A 27,753-nucleotide genomic window follows, 5' to 3' on the forward strand; every position below is an offset into this window, starting at 1 on the left:
GGGGTTGGGGGCGGGGGTCATGGCGGGCGCTTGTGACTCCACAAAATGTTCACATATATTGAAAAAAAAACGTGTGCATCATACAGGCATGTGAGGAACGCCGCAACATGCCGGCTTAACCTCGAGGTGACTGTCACACCTCTTATTAACTTCCCCGTTTCCATGACAACGGCATTTTGTTTACTTACGCCAATTTTTTTTAACTCCCCCCCTTTTCTGTCATCCATTCGTTCTCCTCCCATTGCTGATAGTGGGAACAAACAGACTCCTCCTACCCACTCTTTCGTTCCCTCCACACCCACACACCCACGCGCACACACACGCACACAAACACGTCTCTCACTCTTGCATGCTCTCTCCCTCCCCGGCCCGCTGTCAGTGTCACTCTGTAGTGGAGATGTGGAGCGTCCTTCTGTCCCTCTGTCTCTTTCTCCGACCCAATTCAGCTGAGGAAGGTAAGAAGTAACTTTTTAATTTTTTTTAACCCACGCTCATAAATATTTCATTTTTCATCATGGATTGATTTTAGTGGGAGGTGGGTAGAAGCGCCGTGGCTCCCTGGGAACTCTTTGACAGCAATGTATGGGAATTCAACTCCTCCTTGTTGCAAGGAGTAACACCTTGTTGCAACTTGTGTGTGTGTGTGTGTGTGTGTGTGTGTGTGTGTGTGTGTGTGTGTGTGTGTGTGTCTGTCTCTGTGTGTGGTTCCAGGTGTGTGTGCGTGTTGTTAGCCAGAAAACAAAAGAATTTGGAGATAAGGCAACAGATACAAATGAATGCTAAATTGCATAAGCTATGTCCACCCTCACTCTCTTATGTCCCCCTCAGGCCAGGCAACCCATAACCCCCCCCCCATGCTACCCCACCTCCACCCCTCTCGACCCCTTGCCAGACCCCTTTCTTGCAAATGTGCAAGATGGTTTAAGTGAGACTTTCTCCTGGGCAGATGAGAGTGGGCAGTCTTGAGCGATCTCACTGGTAGTCTAATGACTCAGATATCATTCGTGCACGCGTGCGTGTGTGTGTGTGTGTGTGTGTGTGTGTGTGTGTGTGTGTTGTTTCCTTGAAGATGGTGTGTGTGGTGGTGGGGGTTAAAAGAGGCACCTGCTCCAACATTAAATTAGAATTTAAATGACAATTTTAGGGCCCGAAACAGCGACCACGGCGAGGTCACTATTATTGACGTCGATATCATTATGATCATGATGATTATTCTCTGCAAGGATTCATATTTTTGAGGTCCTAAACATGACCGAAAACTCAAGAAAGTTTGCGCACGCGTCGGCCCTGGCAAACAATTCGATTTGAACGTTGTCATACACAAGTACAAATGGGCATGTATTTGTCCCCTACATAATTTTCATAGTTTGATTATAATTTACATTATAGTTTACCTGCACCTTATTTTTGACCAATTTTTAATGTTTGCATCTTATCGTCTTTTATTCTACCCCTTTTGTGTTATCCACTTTAATATTCATCAGCAGAGGCACCTGTTCATGTTTCCTTTTTGCTTACCGGTAGTTTTTTTTTTCTTTTTTTCGCTTATTTCTATCTTGATTCCATGTATGTATCATACTTAACCTAATCCTTGTTTTTATCTCATTTATTATTTTTTATCTTATCCGTATATATCCCGATTTTATTACATTTTTATATCACTTTCTCCAAATCTGTATTCTACCTGGCCTGCTTACTTTGCAGCCGCTTCGAAGATGCCTCTCGTGATGAAGTGTGTTCGGGTTCACTGCCACCATCTAGCGCTGCATCTCGAATGAACAAAACAAAAATCACCCGAACGTAGAAGTATGTATCTATAAGAAAGATTGCAATCTCTGACTGTGTGCGCGTGTGTCACTCACGCTGCAAAAGAGAGGTAACTTGTACGTCAGCGTGCCGCCACCCATCGATCAGGGCTGGCAGCAGATGGCCTGGATGAGGATGAAAGATGGTGAGCAAGGCCACCGCGCGCGTCCGTTTGGCCGTCGGACTTTGTGTCATTGAAATGAAGCTCCGCGTAATACACGATTGACCCAATAGTGGGGGCAGCCATATAAATCTGCCTTGTTACGGCATCTTTGGGTCTGCTTGGACAGCTTCTGTGTGTGACGACCTGATTGCTTCTGTGCTTTGAGCCGCCAAAACATTTCTTCAGTTCTTTTGTAGCTTCAGTGCACACACACACAAAAAGACAACAACAATTGGTTGCACAATCCATCCATCCATTTTCTATAGCGCTTGTCCTCACTCGGGTCATGGCTGAGATGAGCCTATCACGGCTCATCTTTTCTTCCATATCATATCGCCTTGTAAGATGAGACAAAAAAAAAAACAAACAAAAAAAAATGCCTTATTTATTTTTCTCATGAGGATAAGTGGATTAAAAAATGGATGGCTATTGTGATACACGTGTAGCATACGCTGACCACGTACAGTGTCGTAAAGTGACATGAATGTGGTGTCGTTGCTGTGTGTTGATCAATACGGTTCTCATCCACCGGCAGCTTATTTTTGTACCCACGGACCGTGTGGCCTTGTTGGACGGCGGCCTGTGGGCAAGTTTTGAATACGAAATATAAAAAAAAAAAAAATCACATCATTTGTGATTTCAATTTTGACGTGGCGGAATAAAGATTAATCGGTCCAACGCGTACTCCTCATGGGAAGGGACCGAAATTCGAACCCAGAACTTCTGACTGTTAGGCGTGCTTACCAACCATTCCCCGTGCTCCTCCTGCACTGAGCCGTCTCAAACATTGAGACATTCAACCGTGATAATAAGCACCTTCACACAGCTCATTTCAATCACGTGAGCGTGGTGGCTTAGCGGTTAGCGCATCGGCCTCACGGTTGAGGAGCTCGGGTTTTGGTCGTCAGTCTTCTCTGTGTGGAGTTGGCATGTACTGTTGTAGGGGTGGACGGCTAGTTTGAGAGTGTGATGTGAGCATATCGCATTGTGGTTTTCGATTTGGGACGATGGCGTGTTGATGTTGTCTGGATGGCACGAAGGCACACCTGATGCCCCGTCCAGCGCTTTTGCTCCAGTGGAGCCGCACCGATGTGTAAACACGTCATTATTTCAGAGTGTTTTTCTATTCGAGCCCCACCAAACATCCTTTTTTTAATTTTTTTTTTTTTAACAAAAAACCAAGCTGCACTGCTGATGAAATTTCCCAAATAACCCAGCAGGTCATCCCGCTTTAAGGGTCGTGTTGACATTCTCACTTCAAGGTCATGTGGGCCAAATTTCCGCGGGAGGTTTGCTCTTTAACTGCATCTTAATTAGGCCGATCGTCGCCCTTTCCTTGGGTGTGATAAGCCGTCTTTCCAGGATGGTGTAAAAAGAAAACAAAAGGCGTGCCATGCGTGACACAGTCGATTGTCAGTCGGCCGGAAAAAAAAAGCAACTCGGTTGCTGCGTGCTCCCTGGCGGAAAGGGCAGGATGCAGCGTCAGCATGTTTTGTTTTGTTGTGTTTTGGTTTTTCTACAGAAAAGTGATTTAGTATGCAAGAGAAGAGGCGAGCAATGCATTTGCCTCTAGCAATGGATATTTGAACTCAAACAGTAGCAACACATGGAGACAGAAAATATAGTAATCCTCACTGGCATATTTTCTTTATCCTCTGTGAGAAACCAATTCATATTCCAGCAGATTACTAAATTACTTAAAGTAGTTGGGTAAACTCTTCTTTGCTTGTCTGAAAGACAGACTGCTATTTTCCTTTTTTTTTTAAAACACTTTCAAGGAAGCTGGAACAGATTAATGGCAGTTCCATTCATTTCCATGGTGAAAGATGTTTTGAGATTCACGTTTTCAATTCCAAGCGTGTTTCGGGAGTGAATTAAAGTCATAACTCAAGGCACCACAACAAGTTTTGCTCAGAGCAACCAATACGAGGACGGGAAAATGTTGATGTCGATGAGGGCCAGCTCTCTGGCCCTGTGAGGACGGATTTGAAATCGGATTGGTTCGATCAACCGTCCCATTGCCAGTATAGTTTCACTTTCATCGGCATCCATCGTATCCCTCCTAACTTTGTGGGAATAGTCTTTTTTAATGCCACAGTTTCGAATGAGCCCAAATTAATTTATGGAGAACTCATAAATATTTTTGAAATGTCCAGCTTCTTCACTTCTAACGCCTTCAAGTTGCACATCCTTCAAAGAAGGCGAGGTGTGAAAAGTTGTTTTTTTTTTTTTATTAGGCATAATTTGTCGAATGGAATCCTGTTGTCAGGGAAATATGAAGAGTGCAGTTTTGTTACCTTGCGAGTGTGTGTGTGTGTGTGTTTGTGTGTGTCCTGGAATTTACTTTTTTGTTGTTATTTCATCATAGTTTCAGCAAAGTTACTGAAGCCTAAGATGACAGCTTGACGCAATGGCGCAGGCAAATGATTGACACCTTATTGGTCACACATTCTGTCTCTGATTGGTTGTTCTTCCTCGGGCATGGTGGTTTCTTTACAAAATAAGATTGGAGGCACAAGACGGCGCCAAAGAGGGACGATTTTTATTTCTTTTTTTAACTCATAATACCGTCGGTTATAGGGACAGTTTCAGCAATATGACGAAAAGTTTTTGTTTTTTTTGTTTTTTTAGGGGGGGTGGGAATATGAAGCCCCACTTTTATATCCAGTTGTCCCACTCTGGTTCAAATCACTCAGTTTTGTGGGGAGTTTCGGTCTCATGCAAAAAAAAAAAAGTTTGTGTTTGTGTATTTTTCCGATTCCGAAAACTTTATCGATCCCGGTTGGGACTCTTTGTGTGGTTACCCAGCCTGCAGATGAATGGCACCCGTACAAAGCAACCACTGGCTAATTTCTCAAGACTGGCTTCTTTTTCTGAGGTCGCCGTCCGTTGCAAGTGAAAAACGGCAGCCTGCCGCATCCAGCAGGACAAACCGCGAGGGAATTTTTGATGAGTCCCTCTGACACGGCCGTGCTTATTTCGGGAATAAGGTTCATCTGCTCCTCTTTGCTCGGCCCTGCTGCTGTCTCTGTCTTGGCGTATCGCGGGGCCGCATGTGGTCACGCGTAATGATGGCCTGGTGGAGGCCGCGCGTCCTGGACCGACTGTTTGCGGGTGGGGCATCTGGAGCGGATCGGAGGGCTGCGCGCTCGCAAGTGCAGCCATTTTGCAAGGAAATGGCAGCACGCAGGTGGAACTTTTTGGAATTTTGCTGTATTCTGAAGTTGAAGGAAATGTCACGTCTTCCAACATGTTGGCGGCGAGTCCCAACCCATTTCTTGGGAGCTTTAACTCATCGGCGTGAGTCGTTTTTAACCCCTCGTTGGATCAAAATCTTGACCCAGCTTGCCGACGGAAGCTTGCCCAATGCAGTGGCTCTAAATAGCCTTGGCTCAGTTCTTCTGGACCCAGCGCTGGGTTAGCTATTTCAGCCACATTGGGTTACTTTTGACCCAGCCGTTTCAAGAGTGCAAAATATAAGGGAGTACAGTACAGTGTATGCTTGCTTAAGTGGTAGACCAACCCGGCGCATTTGGTACTAATCAAAGCCAAGTCTTTGGTGGATTGCGTGAGGTGTTAAAATAACACGTGGCGTGAAAGCAGGCGCGACGTCGACAACAAACACGACGCTTTGCAGGCGCGAGAGTGTGACCGCAAATGCGGAAAATGGATTCGGAGGCTGCGAGTTGGAGGGGCGCTCGGCTGTGAGCCAAGCGGAGGAGGTCGCCCGTGAACTAATGCGGGGTCACCGCTGAACTGCAGACGAGAGCTTTTGCACCCACGCTTGGACTCGGCGAGAGACAAACACAATCGGCGTCCGCTTTTAATGTACACCAAGTCGGTGCCTGCAGACACTTTGCCAGATAAATAATACACATGGGAACAGGAGGGGAAGAAGAAGAAGAAGAAGAAGGAAGGTGACAAAAGTAGTCGCGCTGCATTTAAAATACGGATTTGACAGACTTGTATGGACTTAAGGAAAAGTATCAGTCAAAAGCTAAAGTAAAGATTCAACTCCTTCGGGTAAATAAGTAAGAAAGTAGACAGAAAAACCTGCTGAGTGAGTTCAACTCCGTTTGAGGAAACCTATTGCCATTTGACTCCAATAACTGAGGTATTTGTTTAGTTCGACAAGTGAAGTTGCTCTTGATGCTAAAATAATTTTTGAGTTTAACTCAAGTTACGCAAGCACAAAAGTAAATATGTCATTTGTGTACAACACCCGTTTCGATAACTTGGCACAATAGAAAAAAAATTTAACACATCAAATGCTCCCCCCTCTATTACCTTCCAAAGTTGTCATACTTGGAATCAGACCAAAAAAAAAAAACAATTGTAGTGTGTTGTTTTGTTTTGTTTTTCAAAACAAGAGCTAGCTAGCTAGCTAGCAGTGACTCGACTTCTTTGCTATCAAACGTGTTCCCGTAAATTCGCAAACGTGAACTGAGAGATAAAAAGTGAACAACTCACAAATATACACGTTCCCTCTTTCGAGATACGATCAGTTGCTCAGCCGACTTTTTGGTCTTAAGTTGCCAGCAAAAAAGTTTCGTGATGAGTGCTATCGTGGCCGCAAGTTCACACCAAGTAGCAGTCTAGCAGATAGTGAGCAATTCTTCACAAACGTGCTTGCGTCAAACTAACTGCGTCAAATGTAAAATAAAGAATTTTAAGTTGCATATTTAAACAAATCACATAACTGTCTTATGAAAATTCCCTAGCCTAATGCTACAAAACAATGCAAGAGGCCATTACTGGGCTAACAAGACTAGCTTTGATGTCATTATTCACCTTTAAACAGCAGCACAAGTAATAGATGCAAAAGGAACGGAACGGTACTCATTGGCATGTATTCTTTATCTTCTGCGTGAAATAGCTAAAATGATCCCAGCTTAGGTTTCCTTTTGTGTTTCATCATCAAATCTAATGTTGTCTGTTTGTCGTATCACATTTCACCCTGCTGACCAAGCACGTGCACCAAAGAGCAGCACAATGTCAAAAAAAAAAAAAATCATGATGCACAAACTGTTCAATTATGGATATTATATTTATGTTAGCGCTGCATGTAGTACAGTGGATTGTTTTGGGGATGAACGGCATTTTCAGGATCAGGGCGCTAGATCTCAATCAGTCATGTTGTCGTTGGCGTAGGTTAAAGGAGCAACAGGACTATTTTAAAGTCCCGTTCATGAATATTTGTACTCCCACTGGGTTCGGAGGATGTGCGATGGGAGGCTGGGGGACAAGGGACATGATGGAGGAGTTGGTCAAAGAAGCAGCGGTGCGCTTTCAATGCAACAGCACTCAGGTCCAGATTGCAGACTCAGCACTTCTCGAAGCTGTCAGGAACAAAAGCTGAGTGTTTCTGCTGTCAGATGGACCCCCCCGCCCCCCCCCAAAAAAAAACAGAGATGCTGTGACCGTGTGTGTGCGACAGAGTTAAATAAAGAGGCTTTTACAGCCAAGTGGCCGTGCCGGCAAATGTGCCCCCACTTTTTAGTCCATGTCGCGAGGTCTTAATTCTCTGAAAGGTGTGCACTCAACGCTCTACCTCGGGATGTCACCGTGAATTATTCACCGTGCAAATGTCACGCCACAAGACATACATGAGGCTCGCTGGCGCTGACCCAGCTCATGTACATCTGGTCTCGCATAGTTAGTACCTCACTCGCGCATGACGGGGAACGAGATGGACATGAATATTCATTTTTAAATCACTATACGTGTTGTTACTCAAGCTTGGCTGAACTAATAACCCTGCAGCAAATCTTAATTGAATTTGGAGAGACACGCGCAGCATCTGCTAAATAGAATAGCACTTAATGGGTATCTCTGCGTGTGTGTGTGTGTGTATGTGTGTGTGTGTGTGTGTGCTATAAGCTACAGTAAAAACAAGAATTACGTCTCTCGGTGTGAACACATGGGAGGCCCGGTGGTCGAGTGGTTAGCGGGTCGACCTCACAGTGCAGATGTACCAGTGTTCGATTCCGGCTGTGGCCTCCCTGTGTGGAGTTTGCATGTTCTCCCCGGGCCTGCGTAGGTTTTCTCCAGGTGTTCCGGTTTCCGCCCACATTCCAAAAACATGAACGGCAGGTTAATGGAGCACTCGAAATTGTCCCTCGGGGTGAGTGTGAGCGCCGATGGTTGTTGGTCTCTGTGTGCCCTGCGATTGATTGGCTGGCAACCGGTTCAGGGTGTAACCCCGCCCACTGCTCGAAGACAGCTGAGATAGGTTCCAGCACACGCCGTGACCCTTGTGGGGATAAAGCGGATCAGAAAATGGATGGATGAAGGGCGTGAACACAGGTAGCAGCATTGTGCCTGTGTTTCCGCTAGTGGGGTGGGAAGAAGCATTCACAAGGATGAAAAAAAAAAAAAGTCACAAGACAGATTTGCTGTCTCCATCTGCCAGCGTCATCCTTAAAAAAAGAAAAATCGCAACAGCTCAGTCAGAGCACCAAGGGAAGATGGGGAGAGGGTGTTCAAGAGAATCTTCAAATGAAATATTTGTTTGTTGTTGTGTGTGTGTGTGGTTTTTTTTTTTGTATGATCATCTATGCCTGAACTGAACCTTAATGCAGAAAGCAGCAGACCAAATGATCTTCTCCACGCACAGGGGGAGAAATTCCTCTCCACTGAGCAATTGTGTGCCATGAAATATGAGTAGAAAGGGATCAAAATTGTATGACCCCAGTAAGAATTATTTATCCATAGACAGAGAGGCAGATGCTTCATCCCTAAGCGCGTTTTATGTTGACTACAGCCCGTCAGGGGATAAGCAGCTCTCTTGATGCAATGATATTGTATTTTTGCGAAGGGGGGGGTAGGGGGGTAACATTCCAAGAGGAAGTCTTTGCCGCTTCACCATGCACAGGAAACTTTGGTTAAGCGTGCGAGCACAGACGCTGCCAGACTGGAGCGGACGGCGGCCAGCAGGATTTGGGGGAGCCAGCTGGAAAAATTCCTGTGGCCAGATCCGAAGTGTCCCAACAAAATGTGTGTACTAACACAATGGCGCGGTTTTGCTCGAAAAACGACAACGCAATCTTTTTCCACTCTGCCAAAATGGATGCATCCAAAGCCAAAGCAAATTTAGCAAACACTTGGGTGACTTTTTTTTTTTTTTTTTTTTAAATCTACTCTATCATTATTCCACGAGAGTTATCTTGTTTCTGCTGTCTTGTCTTTTGCCTTCCTGTATGGGACTTAAAGGCTTTTAAAGCACGATATGCTAACACAAATCTTTTTCCTGTGGTTGTGGGCCCTAAAAAGTCGCAGTCAGTTCCCCTTTCCTGTGGTGTTCCTCAAGGGTCAGTCACGAAGGTCTTCTGGTGTGATGCTAAATTCATGTGAAATGCCATCGAAGGGCTAATTGAAATGTTACGGCGCTGTCAAGCTTCAAGGAGCAGCAACGCATACAAACAGCCGTCTATTCTCTGGGACCTTGTGTTTTAGCGCGACATCATATTCCATACCTTAGACCGCTGCTTCATTTTCGTGCGAGGTCATGTGTGGGCATGCAGCACCCTGCATTGAAGTGCATTTTGCTTGTATGGAGTGCTTGAAACACAACCAGTGGAAAAAAACGCGCCGAGTGAACAGCCAACTCCCCACATCTCTCCCAATCGGCTGCCTGAAGTATTTGACAGTCACTCCCGTTTGCCCTTTAATGGAACGCGCCATTTTCGCATCAATCCGTTTGATTTCTCTTGTTTCTGTTTTATGTTGAGAGGGAAGAAATTTCATCTGTGCTGTACATACAGCACATTTGACAATAAAGTTGTATCCAATCCAATTTTGCGAACAGCAGAACCTCGTGCCAGCGGGCCTCGTCTCCTGAGACGTCTTTTTAATCTTTGACAAACGCACGTAGCGGGAAAGCGCTGGGATTGCTCGGCGTGAGGGGGGATCAAAGGGCGATGTGCACCAGACCTGAATTCCGTCCACGGGCCAATAATCTGCTCCCTGCTTTTTAATTTGGTGAAGTAATTTGATTCGAAACCGGACATCAAGTTCTATTTTTAGCACGGCGGGCGTATCCGTGTCATGGTTGATATGCTTCACATATGTCAATTGTGCGCCTTCTAAAACCATGTCGTGCGCTTGTGTATGTGACAGTGATGCTGCTGGACACAACGGAGTCGACCACCGAACTGGGCTGGACCACCTACCCGGACACAGGGGTAAGGAACCACAACAGGAACATTCGACAACTCATGTCAAAAAAGTCGGCGCCTTGAAGCCCAGCGCCAGGGCTTAAAAGCGCCCCCGCATGTTCCGTGTCATGTGATTTCATCCATGATGAGATTGCAGTGATTAAACCAAAGATTTGCCAGCCTTTCTTGCACATGCGTGCGTCAAGCATGCGTGTGCGTGCGCGTTCCTGGTTGCGTGACCGTGCCAGGGTCACGTCTTGGGTCAGTAAAGTTCATTCATCTGTGAGTGATTGTGACGCACTACTAATATGTCTTCTGATTATACACACACACACACACACACACACACACACACACACACACAGGCACACATTTTATCCATTGTCATCACTGAATGAAAAGTGAACAACAATTTAAAAAGCTCTGATTTAGCCCTAATGTATAGTTTGCAAAAGCATTAGAAAAGGAACTTTTGTCCTGAGGAAACCAGAAACGCTGTTGGCTACTGAAGAGGAAAATACGTGCTTTGGTTCGATTAATTGATTTCTTTGTCAGTACCGGTTTAAATTTCCATTCTCGGGGCCCTCTTTTCACGCCCGGCGCGACTCTAGCTCAAAGTGCAGTCGAACTTTTCTCTTTCTTTTGGTATTTTCATAGACAGGCGCGGTTGGGAAGTGAGGCTTGCGCCGTTGTGGGAGTGAACACAGCCCACTGACTTCCTGGCCAATAAAAGCGGCTCGTCTTATGAACATAATCATTAACAAATCTAAACATACTTGTTTCGATTTGATCCTTTGGTGGAAGTTGTGTTTACAATATAAGAGAATGAGGGATGCTATAAGCCTGGACTGTTGTTTCTGAAAGTAGCACGTTTAAAATTGGCAGAAATCTGCTTTTTTTTTTGTTTGTTTTTGTTTTTTTCCATATTAGTACAAAACAAAATAAGACAACAATAATGGCTTTCAAACACCCGCCGCCTCCCCCCAAAAAAAGAAAATTGGCAAAAAAATTGTCATTTTATTTAGATTTTTCTTTCTGTTGAAAAGTTCAACAAATATAAAAAGACAAAGTATCGTGAAACAGTCAAATGTTCTGCCGCTAATTCACATCTCTATTGTTCAAAGTGATAAGCGACCAAAATAAAAAGTGATTTTGATCAGTGTACGCTTGTTTTTTTTAAAGAATCAGCTGATGAATCGGTTGTGGGAATTTTATTCTGACAAATATTGAAATTGGCATGGGCCTCCAAAAAATTCCGTCTCGGACCGGGGCAAAAATGTACGCGGCAGCTGACCCGAACAATGCATTATTGCAACGGGGTCTTGTTCAATGAATCGTACTCAAAGAATTTGTCCCTCCCGAACATGCGCATGCGCACACATGCGGTGCTTGTGTGCATGACGGGACGCGTGGGTGAGCTGAAGATATGTTCGTATGACCTGAGGCAGCAACCAAAGAAACAGATCACGGGGGGTCGGTGGGGAGAGTAGTTGTTATGACTTGTTTGTGTTTGAATGCGTGTGGGCCTCTTTTTTTTTGAAAAACTCTTTCCATACTTTTCTCTCCATGTGCCATCTTTTCCCAGGCTCCGGGGCACATGGAGATTCTGTGTACTTGCTGTGTCTCCATGCTCTTACTGGATGGCCTCCCGCCCTTAACCTCCCCCCCTGTTGTTGTTATTCTTTTAATCTTACCTTCTTTCACATGCGCGCAACTGCGCCTTCACTCTCTCTGGGTTGGAGTCTCCGCACCAGACCCCAGGATTTCACTCAGAGCATCTTGCATTCTTATGCCACCCTTCTCCTTCCACAAGGGGCGGCTTTGGCTGCATCGCGTCCATATGTCTGGAAATACACGTGTGTGCGCATGTGAGTGTGCGTGTGTGTGTGTGTGTGTGTGTGTGTGTGTGTGTGTGTGTGTGTGTGTGCTCGTTTGGGGTCTGAGATGCCACCCCTCCCTTCGGATCTTTTGTCCACCTCCTCGCCCATTCTGCTTGCCGTTGGTGCATCTCCAAAGGGCATGATGATGATGAGCCCTAATGCATCATTCCTCAATGTTGCTCCAGAAAAAGATTTTGGATTTTTTTTTTATTCCCACACTGGCGGTGGATAATTGGTGAAGTTTAACCGGAGGGACTACATTTACATTTTGACTCATCACGGCGGACTGTCAAAGAGGAGGCCGGCTCTCGTGCCGCTGAGTTTTCTCCATGAATGAAGCGCTCAAAAACCATGACAGCATTGACTGGATTAGAATTCACACAAAACATGACACCACTGCCTATTTTTATGTTTATGATGTGCAATAGTCACGCAAGTGTCCATCTGAAGTTAGATATAAATGTTGTGGCAGGAAAACAAGAAAAACATACTTCTGGACACAATATTCGATACAAAAGTACCGTGCGCTAAACACAACGATAAAGTCGAGCAAAAATGGCCCTTCCCGTGCAACATTCCTGCCTTCGCTCTAGAATCGACTGCAGCATGCTCTTCTTTTCCTGAAAGACATTTTAAAGCTCGCAATGTTGTTCGTGTCCCTTCCAGTGGGACGAAGTGAGCGTCCGGGACGACCGAGGGAGGCTCATCCGGGCATTTGAGGTGTGCAACATCAACCAGAATTCCCGCACGAAGGACAACTGGCTGGCCACGCCCTTCCTGTTCCGCCACTCCGCCCCGCGGGTCTTTGTCACACTGCGCTTCTCCGTGCGGGACTGCGCCAGCCTGCGGAACCCGTCGCCCACCTGCCGGGAGACGCTCACCTTGTACTACAAGCAGGCCGACAGCCAGCGGGAACTGGAGAGGACTTGGGCGCCTGAGGTGAGGCTGAGGCTGTCGTTTTATGTCATCATCGCTCGAGCAGCATACTTACTTATTGTCATGTACTTGCATGTCGGAAAGCAGAGCAGACGTCACCAATGCATGTTTTAGCCAGTTATTGAGCACCAGCAGAACAGTAAAATACATCAGCACTCACGCACAAGCTGATGTCGACCACAACTCACACCCAGACACTCACACGCAGAACGGCCAACGTCACGTTTCACTACACCAGGCCCCGCCTCTTAAAGTCACTTGCAAATTTGAATTTGAGACACCTGTGCTGTTCGGTGGCTTGTAACTCAAGACTTCAAGTGGCTTATTGCCAATCTCAGAAGGTTAATGTCAAAGTAAACATAAAACAAAACGAATTACACGTTGTGTTTTTACTGTAAAGTAACCTCACCTTGCCTCCGCTACCTGAATGCTAACATCAAATGGGAAACTACATAGACATGCCGGCTGAGAACTAGTATCTATGTGGCAGCGTTACTACGCTTTAAGCAATGGATATCTGAACGCAAAGGCTGCTACAAGACATGTAGGCAGACCATAAAACAATAATCAAAGGCATGTACCGTATTTTGGAGCCTTTAGTGATGAGCTCAGAGGTGTTGAGACTCTCAAAAAACGGGATATTGTATGTAGTTGACTTCATTCCACAATATTGTGTGACTTTCTAAAATCTTGCACTCAACAAATATATTTTAAAAACAAAAACTATTCCTAAAACTAAACCAAAACACAGCATTCTGAGGGGAAAAAAAGAAAAACGCTCTAAGGACCAATTAAAAACTAACTGAAACAAAAATCAAAACGAAACTAAATACTAACCGAAATGAAAATCCCCTGGTTTGTTGCATACCATTCCCTGAATCAATTTTCACAACATGAACGTCTCTGTTTGGACAACATCCTGAAAACCAAATAACACGCGACGTGCACTGTGCTAATCATGCTACTACTCATTTGTGTTCTTGCCAAAGGGAGACGACGGATTGCATCACGCGGATGTGAAGCTAATAGGCTCCGATTCACAAGATATAGAAAGATGTCGCTGTCATCTCTCCAAACATCACCGCAGTCCAACTAATTGCCTCTAAAGGCTTCCTAAGTGGCTGTGGCAGTCTTTGCAAAGATGTTTTATTTATTTCCGTCAGAACTTTCTTTTGCTTTTGACGCCCCTTTCGGGACCAGACGTCGAAGTGGTGAGAAAGAACTGCGGCGTCGTCTCGGCAGCGCGGGAGGGGGGTGATATTTGTAAAGATGAGTGCTCGGGAGATGAGATGCCTTTTTTCAACATGCAAATCAAAGTCTGATGAGGAAGCAGAGGAGCAGGAAGCACTGGAAGTCCACAAGAGGACTTGAACGCAAATTCCTGCCGCGACCTGCTGTCAATGCCTACGTACCTCATTTTCTCTTGCTCTCATATTTAATCGGATGAATTACATGGGATATCTCTTGCATTCATCTGGCGGTACATGTATTTGTATGACAAATAGGCGATAAAATGATCATAAAATAAAAAAAGAACATTTATTTTGTGCCACGTGGAATAAAATATGCTGTAGTGTGCATGCCAAGTCGCTAGGTGGCACTTGTAGTGGCATTGGTGGTCATATTATCCACGAGTAAATTACTATCATTTCACTGGTGTCGAGGCGTAGTAAAACAATACAATATGCTAATATTTCATCAGAGATGATAAGTCACGCTCGCTTATAATAACATTTTGCTTAATTTTGTCAATCTTCTATTAATCTCTAGTGAAGGGTGGAACTGCCGATGTGGAGTAACGTTTTTGGAGTGGCAAATAACGTTCGAACGTACCATAGAGCGGTGTATAACATCTACCGTGTCTTGGTGTAATTAAGATTTCAAATTAAATGAAAACAAAGAAAACTTGGTGTGCCCCCCCCCCCTCCAATCTGAACAGAAGATAACGAGTGTGACTGCTGTGCAACATACTGCCATCGTTTTGTTTGTCATGTAATTGTTGGCAATTATTTTTTTTTCCTGCTCCCGTGTACGCGCAGCCTTCGAGCGGTGAGAAGGAGAGCAGGGAAGGCTGGGTGAAGATTGATACCATCGCCGCCGACAAGAGTTTTTCCAAGGTGGAGCCCAGTTCGCCACATCAGTACCAACCCAACCGATACAGTCGCATCAACATCAAGACACGCAGCTTCGCACCGCTTACACGCAATGGGTAAACGACACTCGTATGCACTGCGGGAGGCAAAGGGAAGGGAAACACGACAGATAGGAAGTATTTTTGTCACCTCTGCCACTTTTGTTTGTTTTCACTTTTGGTGAATCAGTACTTGTGCTTTTCAGTCGGTTTACTTTTACCATATTTTTGTGTGTACAAGTATTTGTAGTATCTCTGCTGAAGTACAGAGTGTGAATAAATGTGTCACATCTTGTGCTTTTTTTTGGGGGGGGGGTTGCTTTCGGTTGAATGCTGGATCAATCAGTACTTTTGCTTTTACCAGCCTTTTTTTAACTCAGTTATCTGTCATTCTGTTTATGTGCAGAATGTGAATATTTCAGCCACACCTGGTATAGTTTTATCTTTACTTAATTCGAAGTGAATCAGTGCTTCTACTTTTACAGAGCCGTTCATTTATTTATTTATTTATTTGCTGACTTATATTTATTTCATGCATTCAGATACAAATACTTGTAATTGCATTTACCTAAAGAATGTGAGCACTTGTGTCACTTGTGGTGTATTTTCACCCTTACTTAAGTATAGGATTTGAATCAATACTTTTACTTTTTTGAAGCGCTTTCCTGACACAACAATTTGTACTCAAGTACATCGCGTGAGTACTTTTGCCACCACTGGTAGACATCCTACCCATGGTTTATTTTTATTATTTTTAAGTATTTTTACTTGTACTTAAGTGTGAGTACTTTTTAAACCTTTTTACTCTTACTGAAGTCGTGAAGTTGAATCAGTAATTTCACCTTTGCCGGGGTATTTGTAAAAACCTGTGCTCAACTACAGGCTGTGAGTACGGTTGTCAACTCTGGTCCTTTTTTACTTTGACTTAAATACAAGAGTTAAACCAGTACAAATATTTTTTTTTACACAAGTATCTGTACTTTTTTTTTCAACTTAAATGCAGGATTTCAATCAGTACTTTGACTGTTGAAGTATCAGCGCTCCTACTCTAGTACACAGTGTGAGTACTTTAGACACGTGTGCCGGTGTGCTACTGATGTTTACAGTCCCAGTGTGTCCCCTTCTTCTTGCTCCTCTGACCTCCTGTGGCAGATTCGTCCTGGCCATCGTGGACAGCGGCGCCTGCGTTTCCCTCATGGGCGTGTCGGTCTTCTACCGCCGCTGTCCCGCCACCAGCCTCAACTTGGCGTCCTACCCGGCCACCCCCTCCGGTGCGGAGCCCACGGCTCTGGTGCCCGTGGCCGGCGCGTGCGTCGCCAACAGCAAGGCCCAAGGGGGCAGCGGGCCTCGCATGCACTGTAACGCCGAGGGCGAGTGGATGGTGCCGGTCAGAGGCTGCGTCTGCGACGAGGGCTATGAAGCGAACCTGAATGGATCTGCCTGCTTGGGTAAGTCTGACCCCGTTTCCCGGAGGACGCTCGCATAATCACGTTGTCATGTGGAACGATTCGCGGTGCACAGATGGGCTGATAAGCCCTGATGAGGGCTCTTCTGCTTGTGGAGGAATACAAAAGACATCGGCGATGCTCCGGCTGACGGAAAAGAAGCTAAAAAGGGTTACCGGCTCTTTGCGCGCGTTGTTGTCTTTGTTGCAATACAGATCGACACTGAATGGAGATGTTGTCAGTTTGGTCATCAACTTGCGATGTGGATGGAAAGTTCAGATGGAAGCGAGGCCAGGATGGGATTCACCAGCGCATATTTTACATTGGAACAGGGAAAGTGATGCATGTGTCGCTGATCACCGCAGCATATCAGCCGCATATTATTCACTTCTTTGAAATTTCATTGATTTGATTTGGATTTGGATTCTATTAGCTTCAGTCCAAAAAAAAAAAAAAATCTGAAATAAGTTCAAGATTGAATATTAGAATAAAAATACATGTAAAAATATTGACAAATGTGCCTTCCTGTACAAGCATGCCCTTTGTTCGCCCCCCCTGCCACCCGACATTTTGACATTGATAATCATTTATCAGCAAAATCCTAGAAGACCGCTCACAAGGGGCTACAAATTACCTCTACAAATGGCAATGATTTACATGTCACCATGGCAACACAACTCCATTTCACAGAGCTTTTTGAAGGCTTAAATGACACCCTGTGTGGCCGCACATCGTGCACATACCAGAAGTCGCCAATGCTCGTACCATAAAACTACTTAGAAATGTATTTATTGGGTGATTCATGTCATTCACTACTAAGTGGAGTTATTTATGATTGTTCCAATGTGTTATTCAAATTATAATCAAGCAGTGACATTAAATTACGATGCGGTTTTAGGACGTGCTTTGATGAGCTCTGTTGAAATTCAGTGTTACTTGTCTGGGTATGTCTTTGCATACCGCATCATTTTTTTGTGTTCCATGATTTTTTAAAAATGAATCCATCATGATCCATTTCAAACATTGCGCCCATCCAGCAAATGCGCTGGCAACTTGCGTCCATATGGCCGAGCTCATTCGTCTCCATTCGAGAGCACCCGCAGGCGCGCAGTTGATGCTCGACCACTTGGGCAACTGCCAGGATGTTTTTTGATCACGATGCCGACGTCGTCTCATCACGGTTTGCTCGTCGGTTGTTGTTGTTGTTTTATTTTGAGGGTGGCGGGGGGGGGGGCGCAATTAAGAGATGAACAAACAGCGAAGAGAATGAAGGAGAGCGTGGGGGGTGGGGAGGAGAGTCATCATGTGCAAGGGATGTGACACATTTAGGTCACGGGGAAGTAATGGCCACTCGTCTGTGAGCGAATGATGAAAACGGCAGCGGTGGGGGGGGGTTGCGCTACAGCGGGTGGTGGATTGAACAGTATAGGATGCCACTCACTCACACAAACTGTTGAATGAACAAAGTGAAAGATGTGGGGGGGGGCACGGATTTCAAACTGATTCGCTGCAGCATAAATAATGGAAATAACATTTTGACATCACAAAATGTGCAGTCAAGTCATATTTCTCATCCTATTGTTGTCATGATGAGATTCGTTTGTGAAAATAGGATAAGGTCAAATAAATTCTGCACTTTTGAATCGTCTTTTTTGAGGGGGGAGAGTTGAAGAGTGGGAGAGAAATAGGATACACACCATAATCAAGTTGTTCCTTGAAAGATTTGACAAATGAAAGCACGCACAAAGGACCAGTTTCTCTTCTCTGCACCTTTTTAAGCGCATGGTCTCGCTCACTTCTCATTCTCCGGTTTGGACTGGTGACGCAGGAAAACCAAAGAGACAAGATGACGAAAAATCCCGCCTCATCCTTTTCCTGAGATTTGTCAATGCCATTGAAATCTGTCCAAAAGGGCGAGCTCTTTTTACATTGGAAAATGTCGTAGCTCCCGTGGGGTGGGAATGCGCCCCCCCTTTTTTTTTTTAAGTTCCCTGTCTATTTGGGTCCACTGTATATTCGATAGAAAGTCCAAACACGGGACTGAAAAGTTTCTCAAGAATTTCGCCGCCAAAGTCCCGCGATTCGTGACAATGACAGGTTGGGTCCTGCCAAGTCAGCTGAGAAATATGTCAAGGCTCGTTCTCTTTTCCCAACTTGATTGAAAGGCTCTTCTGAACGATTCTAACACATCGCCGCCCACGATTCCGACCGACTTTGGGCTGTGTTTTTGTCGATTCATTCACTGAGCCATGACTGCATTGTTGAAGGGAGACAAATGGTGATGATGAAGTCATCACTGGTAATTAAACATAGCTAGATGACCGGCGGGACTTTGTGGACGTGCAACCTTTTGTTCTTCGGCACATTGGAAAATGTCAACAAAATGAAGAGCTGCACGTCTGTGAAATGTCGATCGTTTTCCTGCCGCCCGGCGCTTTAGACACCTCGCTTGCAAAAAGAAAAAAAAAAAAGAACGTACTTTTCCCAATGCGAAGTGCATCTGTCCATTTGCATTTCAGCGAAGCGCCTGTCAAGCAAGTAGGAGGCACTTTGCAACTTCTGGGCGTTTCACGGTTCCTATCGCTTCTTTTCCTAATGATGCATTTCACAAAGACAAAATGCACAATGCGGTAAGAAAATAAAGAGGACTCCATTCCGACTATTTTGTTGTGCGTGGCCAATCGTTGGAAACAATTGGAAGATGGCCATGTGTAACACATTATGGCCATAGTCTTTCCTCACGGAAGGATTTGACTTTACTCACAATAAAATGCGCACATAAATATTAAAATGGCAAGTACGTGCTTATTTCCTCATATTTTTTAATGAAATGTTTATTGACCCCGGCCCGACACAGTCACGTGTATGTAAGTGTGTGTGTGTGTGTGTGTGTGTGTGTGTGTGTGTGTGTGTGTGTGTGTGTGTGTGTGTGTGTGTGTGTGTGAGAGTGTAGAGAGAGCGATACTGATACAGATACCAATACCGAAACCGAAGCGAGCTTGCAAGCTGGCTAGCCAGACAGAGGGACAGATGAACTAGCAGCGCTAGCTAGATACAGTGGTACCTCTACTTACGAACGTCTCTTCATACAAAAGTTACAAAACGCCTCAACAGGAAAATATTGCCTCTTGTTACGAAAGAAATTCCAAGATACGAAAGGTAAAAATACAGTATGGGCTCTCTCTCGCTCTCGCTCTCTCTCCATTTTGTTTCATCCTTCTGCCCCCGGAGAACCCTCGAAACTTCAAGAGTGATGACGATGCATCTTTCAGGCAAAGCGTCGCTCTTTTCGGCCACAAAATCACCGCTGACATTTTGGCAGAAAGAAATTCCAAAACTCCCGAGTTGAATAATTCATCCAAGAGTTTGTCACAAGCAAGTAGAGCGGAACGTCACCCGCCCCTGCTATACGATCACGGTGACATTCGGAAGCTTGTTTTCGTGATGAGCCTCTCCTCTCGTCTCCTTTTGAAAGAGCACACGTGCACGCGGGCTGCCTGATGTTGTTTGCTTTCCCGCATGGACTGATGATCTTCCTTCTTGACATTTGTGAGTCCTTGTGTGGGAGAAGAGGCGCGCTTGCGCAAAAAAATGTGACTGAGCGGGAGAAACATTTGCGCCTCTTGGGGCTGATGTGCACCCGGTGGGCGAGCGGATGTGCGTTGAGTTGGATGAAACGTTGCTGCTTAATTCATCGGTGTGAAGACGAGAACATCGATAGCGTCAAGAGGGCCGCGGGCGTGCCGGAGCCTCTCACGGCCGTCTTTAGCCAGTCGGCGGGGGACACCGTTGAACTGGTCGCCAGCCAGTCGCGGGCCACACGTAAACAAACAAACACCTGCGCTCACACTCACACCTCGGGACAATTTTTGAGCGTTCCCGTCGCCCGCCGTGCCGCCCACATCGAGTTTAATTGGGAAGAAATGTTTTGACTCGACTTCTCCTTGAAGACAGTTGTACTTTGCAAAAGGCGCGTTGCACTTTAGCTTCTGGATTGAGTTTGAAAGAGTCCCAAATTTTAGACATTCTTTGTCCTACGTGCAACCGTTTGTCCTGGCCGGCACTTAATTGCTTGAGTGAGTGTGTGGGAACTGTCCGTGTTGAAAAAAATCATCACAGTAAACTCCTGCGTATTAGCAAATAATCCGCAACATAGGTATGATACCCCAAAAAAAATTCTGTGATGCAGTGGAGCAGCAAAAGCTGAACTGTCGTTCCGCATTTTGGTTTGGCAGTGTGCCCCGATGTCATGTCAAATATGCACCTTGGCTCTCTCAAGATTGGAAAACACTGCACTAAGCAGTCCCGCAGGAAGGGAAAATTGCCCAAAAATATGGAGTCGGCCCCTCGTTTTTGCAGCCCGGGCGAGTCTACCCAAAGCATTTTGGAGTGCGTCTGTTGGAAACATTTGCAGGGTCCGAGGTCACTGACGTTAGCCGGCAGAGCCTCAACACAATCTTCCCTTGTGCTTTTGGATACCTTCACGTGTTCACTCACGACGTCTTACTTCCGGGCTTCCTTTTGTTATCGTGTACGCAACCGAAAGGGGAAAAAAAAAAGGGCGGGATTTGTCGGTCACTAGCTGAGCAAACGGATGATTCGGCGTGTTTCCAGGCACTGCTATGGATGCTGAGAACTTGCATGGAGGGTCACAGTGCATCGCTCGCATCTGTGCCTGAGCGCGTGCGTGTGCGTGTGTGTGCGCGTGTGTGTGACAGATTATGCTGGGAGTCAAAAGAGTGAATCAAAAGAGAGAGAGAGAGAGAGCAGGGGGGAAAAAGTGGGTCAGTGATCCAGGCAGCAGCGAAAGTATTATGTTGACATGGAATCTAGCTGCCCTCCTGTCCTCTTGTGGATGTCTCTTTCTTTGAACACCAATTGGGCATTATAATCCCACCCCCCCCAAAAAAAACCCAAAACAACCCCCCCCATATCATTATTAGGACAAGAAGGTTAATAAATTCATGCAATTTGCGCCATCCTGATCAGCCCAGTTTGTGAGTGCACCAAGGTTATTATAGTTCATGAAAATTCACAAAAAAAAAAAAAATTCCGTAATGAAACTAAAAAAAAAAATTCAAACAAAATGCTTTTTTTTTTTTAATTAAACTAACTAAAGTTACATTTTATATTCACAAAACCGTCTAAAACTATAATTATGGCGAAAAAGTTTTTTTGTTGATATCATACATAAACTTTCGGGATTCATTTTATTATTTATTTCGATGTAACTGTTCGGTCAAATTGTAGTTTACTTTATTACACAATACTTTGTTATTTGATTTTATCTTGCACTGAACAAACACTCCCCTTTATTTAAAAATAAATAAATCAACCAATCAACTAAAAGTGATCCAAAACTAATAAAAACAAAAGAAAAAGCTTAAAAAAAAACTAACTTGAATTTTAAAAATGAATCAAAATGAACTGAATTTAAAGCATGGCGGTGCGGGCACCCACAGCGGCTCCTCTCTCTCCTGTGGGTGAGAGGAAAGAAATGTCATCTGTACTGTATGTTGCACGCAGAGCACATTTGACAATAAAGTTGACTTGAAGTTGAACTTGAAATGTCAAGAGGAAATAAAAACTGCCTGTCATGAAAAATCCAAGACTATTTACTGCCGACAGCATCGATATATCAAAGCAATAAATAATTGTGCGAGTCTGCTGAATGTCATTTTTCTTTATCACTTGTTTTGGCTTTGTGACATTGTGTCCCAAAAAGTTAAAGGAAACTGATTCATGCCGAAAACTAGATCTAGCTTCTGGCAGCCTTGGCGGCTTTATAAACCGCAGTGATGTAGAAGCCGCTGTTATATTATTTGGGGTGGAAAAAAAAAATAATAATAAAAAAAATTTGAAAGCTATTAATTTGGACAAGCCTGCAAAAGGAGCCAAAAGGCTCAGTGGCGGACAAAAGAGATGGCGCAACCGAGCAGCTGGCAACTGGATTTTACTGATGGGACAATATGGAATAAAATCCGTGTGTGTGTGTGTGTGTGCGTGCGCGATGTCCGTCGTGGGATAATGCTTTCTTGCCACATCATGTTTCATGTCAAACGTGTAAGAGGACACGTCCGCTGATGTGCACACGGAGCATGAAAGATGGAGGAACGTCCTCATCCTTACGTCTTCGTCCCCCCCAAGCCGTGAAGTCGCACGGCCGTCGGTTTTCCCCGCTGTCCCCCCGCCTTCACACCTGTATAAAAGCCACGCGGGCCCCAGGAGACAAGCGCGAACACCGAAAGGCTTTTATCACTTTCTTTTCTCCGTATTTCTTCCACTTCCCGCTCCTTCTTCCTTCCCCTTCCTCTCCCGTCACACCGCGGCAATGCAACTGCGCACACACGCACGCGTCCACGCTAGCTTCATGCTAATACGCAACGCAACACACCATACACAGGCGAACGAAACTAAAGAGAGCTGTTTTTGAATGTTACTCCTGTTGGGTGCGGGCGCATAAACAGGGCACTTGCTGAAATGGCAGCACATCGACACGCCACGGTCGCACGGCGGCGCGCAGGACAAACGAGGCTGCGGGTGCGTTTAGCCTCGACCTCGGAGTTCAGCCGGCACACGGTTGAGATTAACACTCGACACGCGATACGCGTTTCCAGCAGTCAAAGATACTCCCTTTCCGAGGCATCCCGAGTTCGAGCCTCAAGTCGAGAAGGATTATCGACGTTCCTCCAAATGTCCAGTCCGTCATGCAAATAGGTCACCTCTGCCTTCCCATCAACAACATGGCGGCAATCGAAACGCCACGTGGTGCTCTTCTGCGAAGCCGACGGCGGCGGCCTTTGGCTTGGCAGCTTCCGAGCACGAGAACGCCGCTCTGAGCCAACTACTCATAACGGGCCTCGCTTTTCAAAAGAATTTGATACTTGGCGCCAAATAAGTATTGCTGCGCTTAGATTTCTCCATGATTTTATATCTTATTTATTTTTTGTTACATCATCACATCATTCTTGTATTCCCTTCCCCCCGTCACTCAATCCAACCGGAGCGTTATCATCTTTGTCAAGGAAGCGGCGCTAACGAAACACGCACGACATTCTCTTGTTGACGTTCTGGAACCTCGGACTAATCAAGCCTCCTTGTGTGTCTTCCGGCAGCCTGCCCCGTGGGCTACTTCAAGCCCGCTTCGGGTTCCGCCCCCTGCTCGGTGTGCCCAGCCAACAGCCGCACCAGCCGAGAGGGCTCCAGCGTGTGCGAATGTCGCAGCAGCTTTTACCGGGCGCCCGCCGATGCCAACTCGTCCGCCTGCACAAGTGAGCTTTTTTTATTTTTTTTTTGGGTGCACTTTTGTTAGCTTGGGGCTCGTAGCTTAGCATTTGCCAGCATCGTTTTCATTTGGGTCACACGTAAACTGGAGCCTATGCCGGTGGACTTTGGGCGAGAGCCGGGGTGCGATTTGGACTGGTCGCCAGTCAGTTGCAGGGCAGAAATAGAGAAACAACCATCACGTGTTGGGGAGATCGTGGACACCCCACAGAGGAAGCGCATTCTGTCTGCTCGCACTGGTGTTCCTTGTTCTTTTGGTCTCATCCGAACTGCTCGACACTCAGCTGCGAACTGCTCCAGCAAGAGTTGACTGTCGTTAAGACTAAGCCAACCGAAGCGGACCCCCTTCACCACTCCTGCTGCGCTAAGAAATTGCATCCACGAAGGTCAGGAACAGAATCGCTGCCAACGGCCGCCCTTTGGTGGAGTCCAACCCACAAGGGAAACCATTTGGACTCCCCGCCTGCAATGCGGACCGAATTCTGACACCAGACAAACAAAGATGGCGAGTCCGATGTTCCATTATATCCCGCAGGCCTGCCAGAGGCTCTCCACAAGCACTGTTGTTGGCCAATGTTGGCGGCATCAACTAAAACGCCACATCCACAAACTCCAGGTGGATCTCACCCGAACTGAACTTGAGACGGTGCTTGAAATTTCGGTTCTCTCCGCAGCTCCTCCCTCCGCTCCGGTGTCGTTGTCTTGGGAGTACGAAAGCGGCGACGGCGGGGTGTCTCTACGGTGGCGCCCCCCGGTGGACATGGGAGGCCGCAGCGAAGTGTGGTACGGAGTGGTGTGTCGCATCTGCCCCTCGCCCGCCATCACCAACCCGGCCGTGTGCTCCTGGTGCGGCGAAGGCGTCGCCTTCAGCCCCGTCCAGACCAACCTCAAACAAACCAGCGTGACCCTCAACAACCTGCTCACCAGAGTCACGTATCTCATACAGGTGCGCTGGATTATCAAGGTTCAAGGTGGAAGGAAGGGCTTTGGGAGGCAGCTTTGATTTGCAAAGGGCGTTTTTTTTTTTCTTTTTACATATATATTGTCCATTGTTGTATTATCACGGCGTTCAAATCACAGTTCATGGTTGGCATCCCTAATGAAGGAACATGACATGGCTGTGTTGTTGTTGCTGCGCCAGGTGCAAGCCTTGAATGAAGTGTCGGCGCTGAGCCCTTTCCCAGCTCGTTACACAAGCATCAATTTTACCACAAGCCAGTCAGGTGAGTCCAGACAGAAAGGAGGATGAAAAAGAGGAGATGAAAGCCAAAGCCTGCTTTTGATGCTAATGTATTTGTGTTTGGCGTGAAGAGCGCCCTCGCTGCCCTCCGCTTTCTCTTTCCGCCCCTGCTGTCCAGGCAGGAAGGTCGCTCGAGGTTACAATCTCCTGTCAGATCCCATTCTAGTCCCTGTGGGATGACGAAAAGGACCACGAAAGGAGCTTTTGTTGCATGCTGCCTTGTGAAATGAAATGAAACGAAATGGACTTTTCTGTTTTCCGCAATGCTGCACTCTTGTGGTCGCCGCCTCTTGAATCGCTCAAGTATCAGCCGGCTGTGTTGTCTCCCACAGTTCCCACTACGGTTCCCATGATGCACCAGCTGAGCCGGGCCCCGGATTCCATCACATTGTCGTGGCCGCAGCCCGACAGACCCAACGGGGACATCCTGGAGTACCAGCTCAGATACTTTGATAAGGTACCAGCAGAGGGTGGGGGACTCGGGTCACAAGACTTGTTTCGAGTCAAGTTTTTGTCGGGATTGGTGTTGCTTTCCAAACAGTTTTAAAGGTCGCAAAAGTTGTTGTTGTTTTTTTGGGGGGTGGGGTGGGGTCGCCATCAAATTTTGAACATTTCTTTGCGATGAGGAAAACTGTCTGAGACCATTAAAATCGTTGGTGAATGTCTTTGCGACTGTATGCGACCTTGAACGAACTTTTTTTGGCTAACATTTGCTACATGCGCACACATTTGCAAATCTTTGCCGCTTCGTGAGATTACGGCCTTAAATAACTGCTGTGGCAAGGCCAGCAGCAAACAGCTTGAGTTGCAACACAGTTAGCTTCAAGGTCCGGAGCGAAGCGTCTTTGAAGCTTTGGTAGGGGTTGCATGCAGGAAAAAGAACTCGCTCTTCTTCGTACGAAGTGGTATCGAAAACACCAAACGGCCGAGGGGACAGGAAAACATGACAGAGAACAGAGGGGATTGGCGGTAGAATGATGAGGCGGGAGGATGATGGGCAGACGGGGGTCAGCAACGGAAGACGGATCCTTGGAAATGTGAGCGAGTCGTTGCGGTCGGTGCAAAGGTGCAACTCGAAGGTGACAACTTGAGATGTGTGACTTCCTGCCACGTCCGCTTCCCAGCACTGATGCCTTGACGGTTCTCTCCCTGGTTCCGACAGGGCTCGGACGTGGACAGTGCGCTCAGCGTGTACAGCGAGACCAACACTCTGACCGTCGGCTCTCTCACGGCGGGCTCCATCTACGCCTTTCAGATCCGAGCTCGCAACGAGCGAGGCTTCGGCCCCTACAGCAACACCGTCTACTTCACCACGCTGCCTCTTGGTAAGGCCGGAGATGCCCCCCGTGAAAATACACTCATTGGAGGTGCATTTGGGCACGATGAGAACAATGCTCACTTTTGGTCATTCTGGTTGCGGTGACGATACTGAAAGCCGTTTCTAAAGGTTGAAAATGATGCAAACATCTCCCAGCACCGAGTACGATTGCGAGTCGCAAGCCACGAGCGTTAAGTCAAATCAAAACTGAGCAGGTCAACGTTTTCTTCTTCTCTTCCACAGAGGAACATTCCCAGCAGGTCCAAAATCAGCTTCCTCTGCTGGTGGGCTCGGTGATGGGAGGGGCGGCGTTTCTGCTGGTGGTGGCGGCCATCGTGGTGGTGGTGGTATTCCGCAGGTGAGCCCCTCAACCGAGGTCGCCGGACCAAACGGTCTACGGTCGGCGCAATTGACCGCGTTTTTCTTTTGTGCCTCAGTAAAAGGAGGGCGAGTCCGTACAGCGACAGACTCCAGAGGTACATCAGTAACAGAGGTGAGGAGACGTTTGTTTGTTCGAAAACTTCTTTTGAGCTCACATGGCGCCGTGTAGTCGTGAGTGTTTGTCAAAAACAAGGCCGGAAGTTTAAACCTAGAAAAAAAAATAATAACAGGAAAACAAACATTTCCTGATTGTAGTTCGACATGAACAATCACTGTGTGCGGGCTCCCTCTAGTGGCGGCTTCCAATACTGCTCTGTGTTTCTCCAGGTGGTGTGAAATATTACGTGGACCCCTCCACTTACGAGGACCCTAGCGAGGCTGTCAAAGAATTTGCCCGGGAGATTGACTCGACTCACCTGAGGATCGAGGAGGTGATCGGTGCGGGTAAGTGTCACTCTCTCCTTTCTCTCTCGGGAATGGCCACGGCGTAGCCCAAACCGCGGGGCTCACCGAACGGCAAACGGGGGTGAAATCAACGGGTGAATATGCGCAAGAGCATCACCTCTTGTCTTCTGCAGCCCAGTTTGGGGAGGTGTCCCGAGGCCGCTACCGTCCGCCGGGGCGCCGGGAGGTGCTGGTTGCCGTCAAGACTTTGCGCTGGGGGGCGTCAGACAGAGAGAAAGGCATGTTCCTGAGTGAGGCGGGGGTCTTGGGGCAGTTTGACCACCCCAACGTGCTCAAGCTCGAGGGCGTGATCACCCGTGTCCCTCCGGCAAGGATCGTCACAGAGTTTATGGAGAACGGGCCCCTGGATTCCTTCCTCAGGGTGAGCGAATCAAACACACCCAGCAGCGGTTTTTACTCTTCATCCTTATCAGAGGCGTCGAGCCCAAGTCCAGTAAGTAACGACCCTGCCGCGGTTTGGCTTTCGCCAAAGGTGCTTCAGGCAGTTGGAGCTCATTGACCCATGATATCATTCTTTTACTTCAGTGCTGTTTATTTCCCCCCCCCCC

The 27,753-nt window shown here is 46.5% G+C and overlaps 1 protein-coding gene across 1 annotated transcript in view; it reads left to right on the plus strand.

Annotated features, from left to right (window-relative positions):
- The first annotated feature begins 246 nt into the window (after positions 1 to 246).
- The window catches only part of ephb6 (eph receptor B6), a 30,077-nt gene continuing 2,570 nt past the window's right edge, over positions 247 to 27,753 (plus strand). The window contains exons 1-14 of the mRNA XM_019868979.1: positions 247 to 455; positions 10,088 to 10,152; positions 12,672 to 12,944; positions 14,981 to 15,150; positions 16,225 to 16,520; positions 23,633 to 23,788; positions 24,476 to 24,747; positions 24,943 to 25,024; positions 25,374 to 25,498; positions 26,204 to 26,366; positions 26,603 to 26,717; positions 26,797 to 26,852; positions 27,068 to 27,184; positions 27,319 to 27,566. Coding sequence (XP_019724538.1) covers positions 350 to 455; positions 10,088 to 10,152; positions 12,672 to 12,944; positions 14,981 to 15,150; positions 16,225 to 16,520; positions 23,633 to 23,788; positions 24,476 to 24,747; positions 24,943 to 25,024; positions 25,374 to 25,498; positions 26,204 to 26,366; positions 26,603 to 26,717; positions 26,797 to 26,852; positions 27,068 to 27,184; positions 27,319 to 27,566 — 2,244 coding nt within the window. The 5' untranslated portion in view covers positions 247 to 349. The remainder of the gene's footprint in view (positions 456 to 10,087; positions 10,153 to 12,671; positions 12,945 to 14,980; positions 15,151 to 16,224; positions 16,521 to 23,632; positions 23,789 to 24,475; positions 24,748 to 24,942; positions 25,025 to 25,373; positions 25,499 to 26,203; positions 26,367 to 26,602; positions 26,718 to 26,796; positions 26,853 to 27,067; positions 27,185 to 27,318; positions 27,567 to 27,753) is intronic.

Source organism: Hippocampus comes, unplaced genomic scaffold (genome assembly GCF_001891065.2).
Source record: "Hippocampus comes isolate QL1 unplaced genomic scaffold, H_comes_QL1_v1.1 scaffold67, whole genome shotgun sequence".
Taxonomy (NCBI): Eukaryota; Metazoa; Chordata; class Actinopteri; order Syngnathiformes; family Syngnathidae; genus Hippocampus; species Hippocampus comes.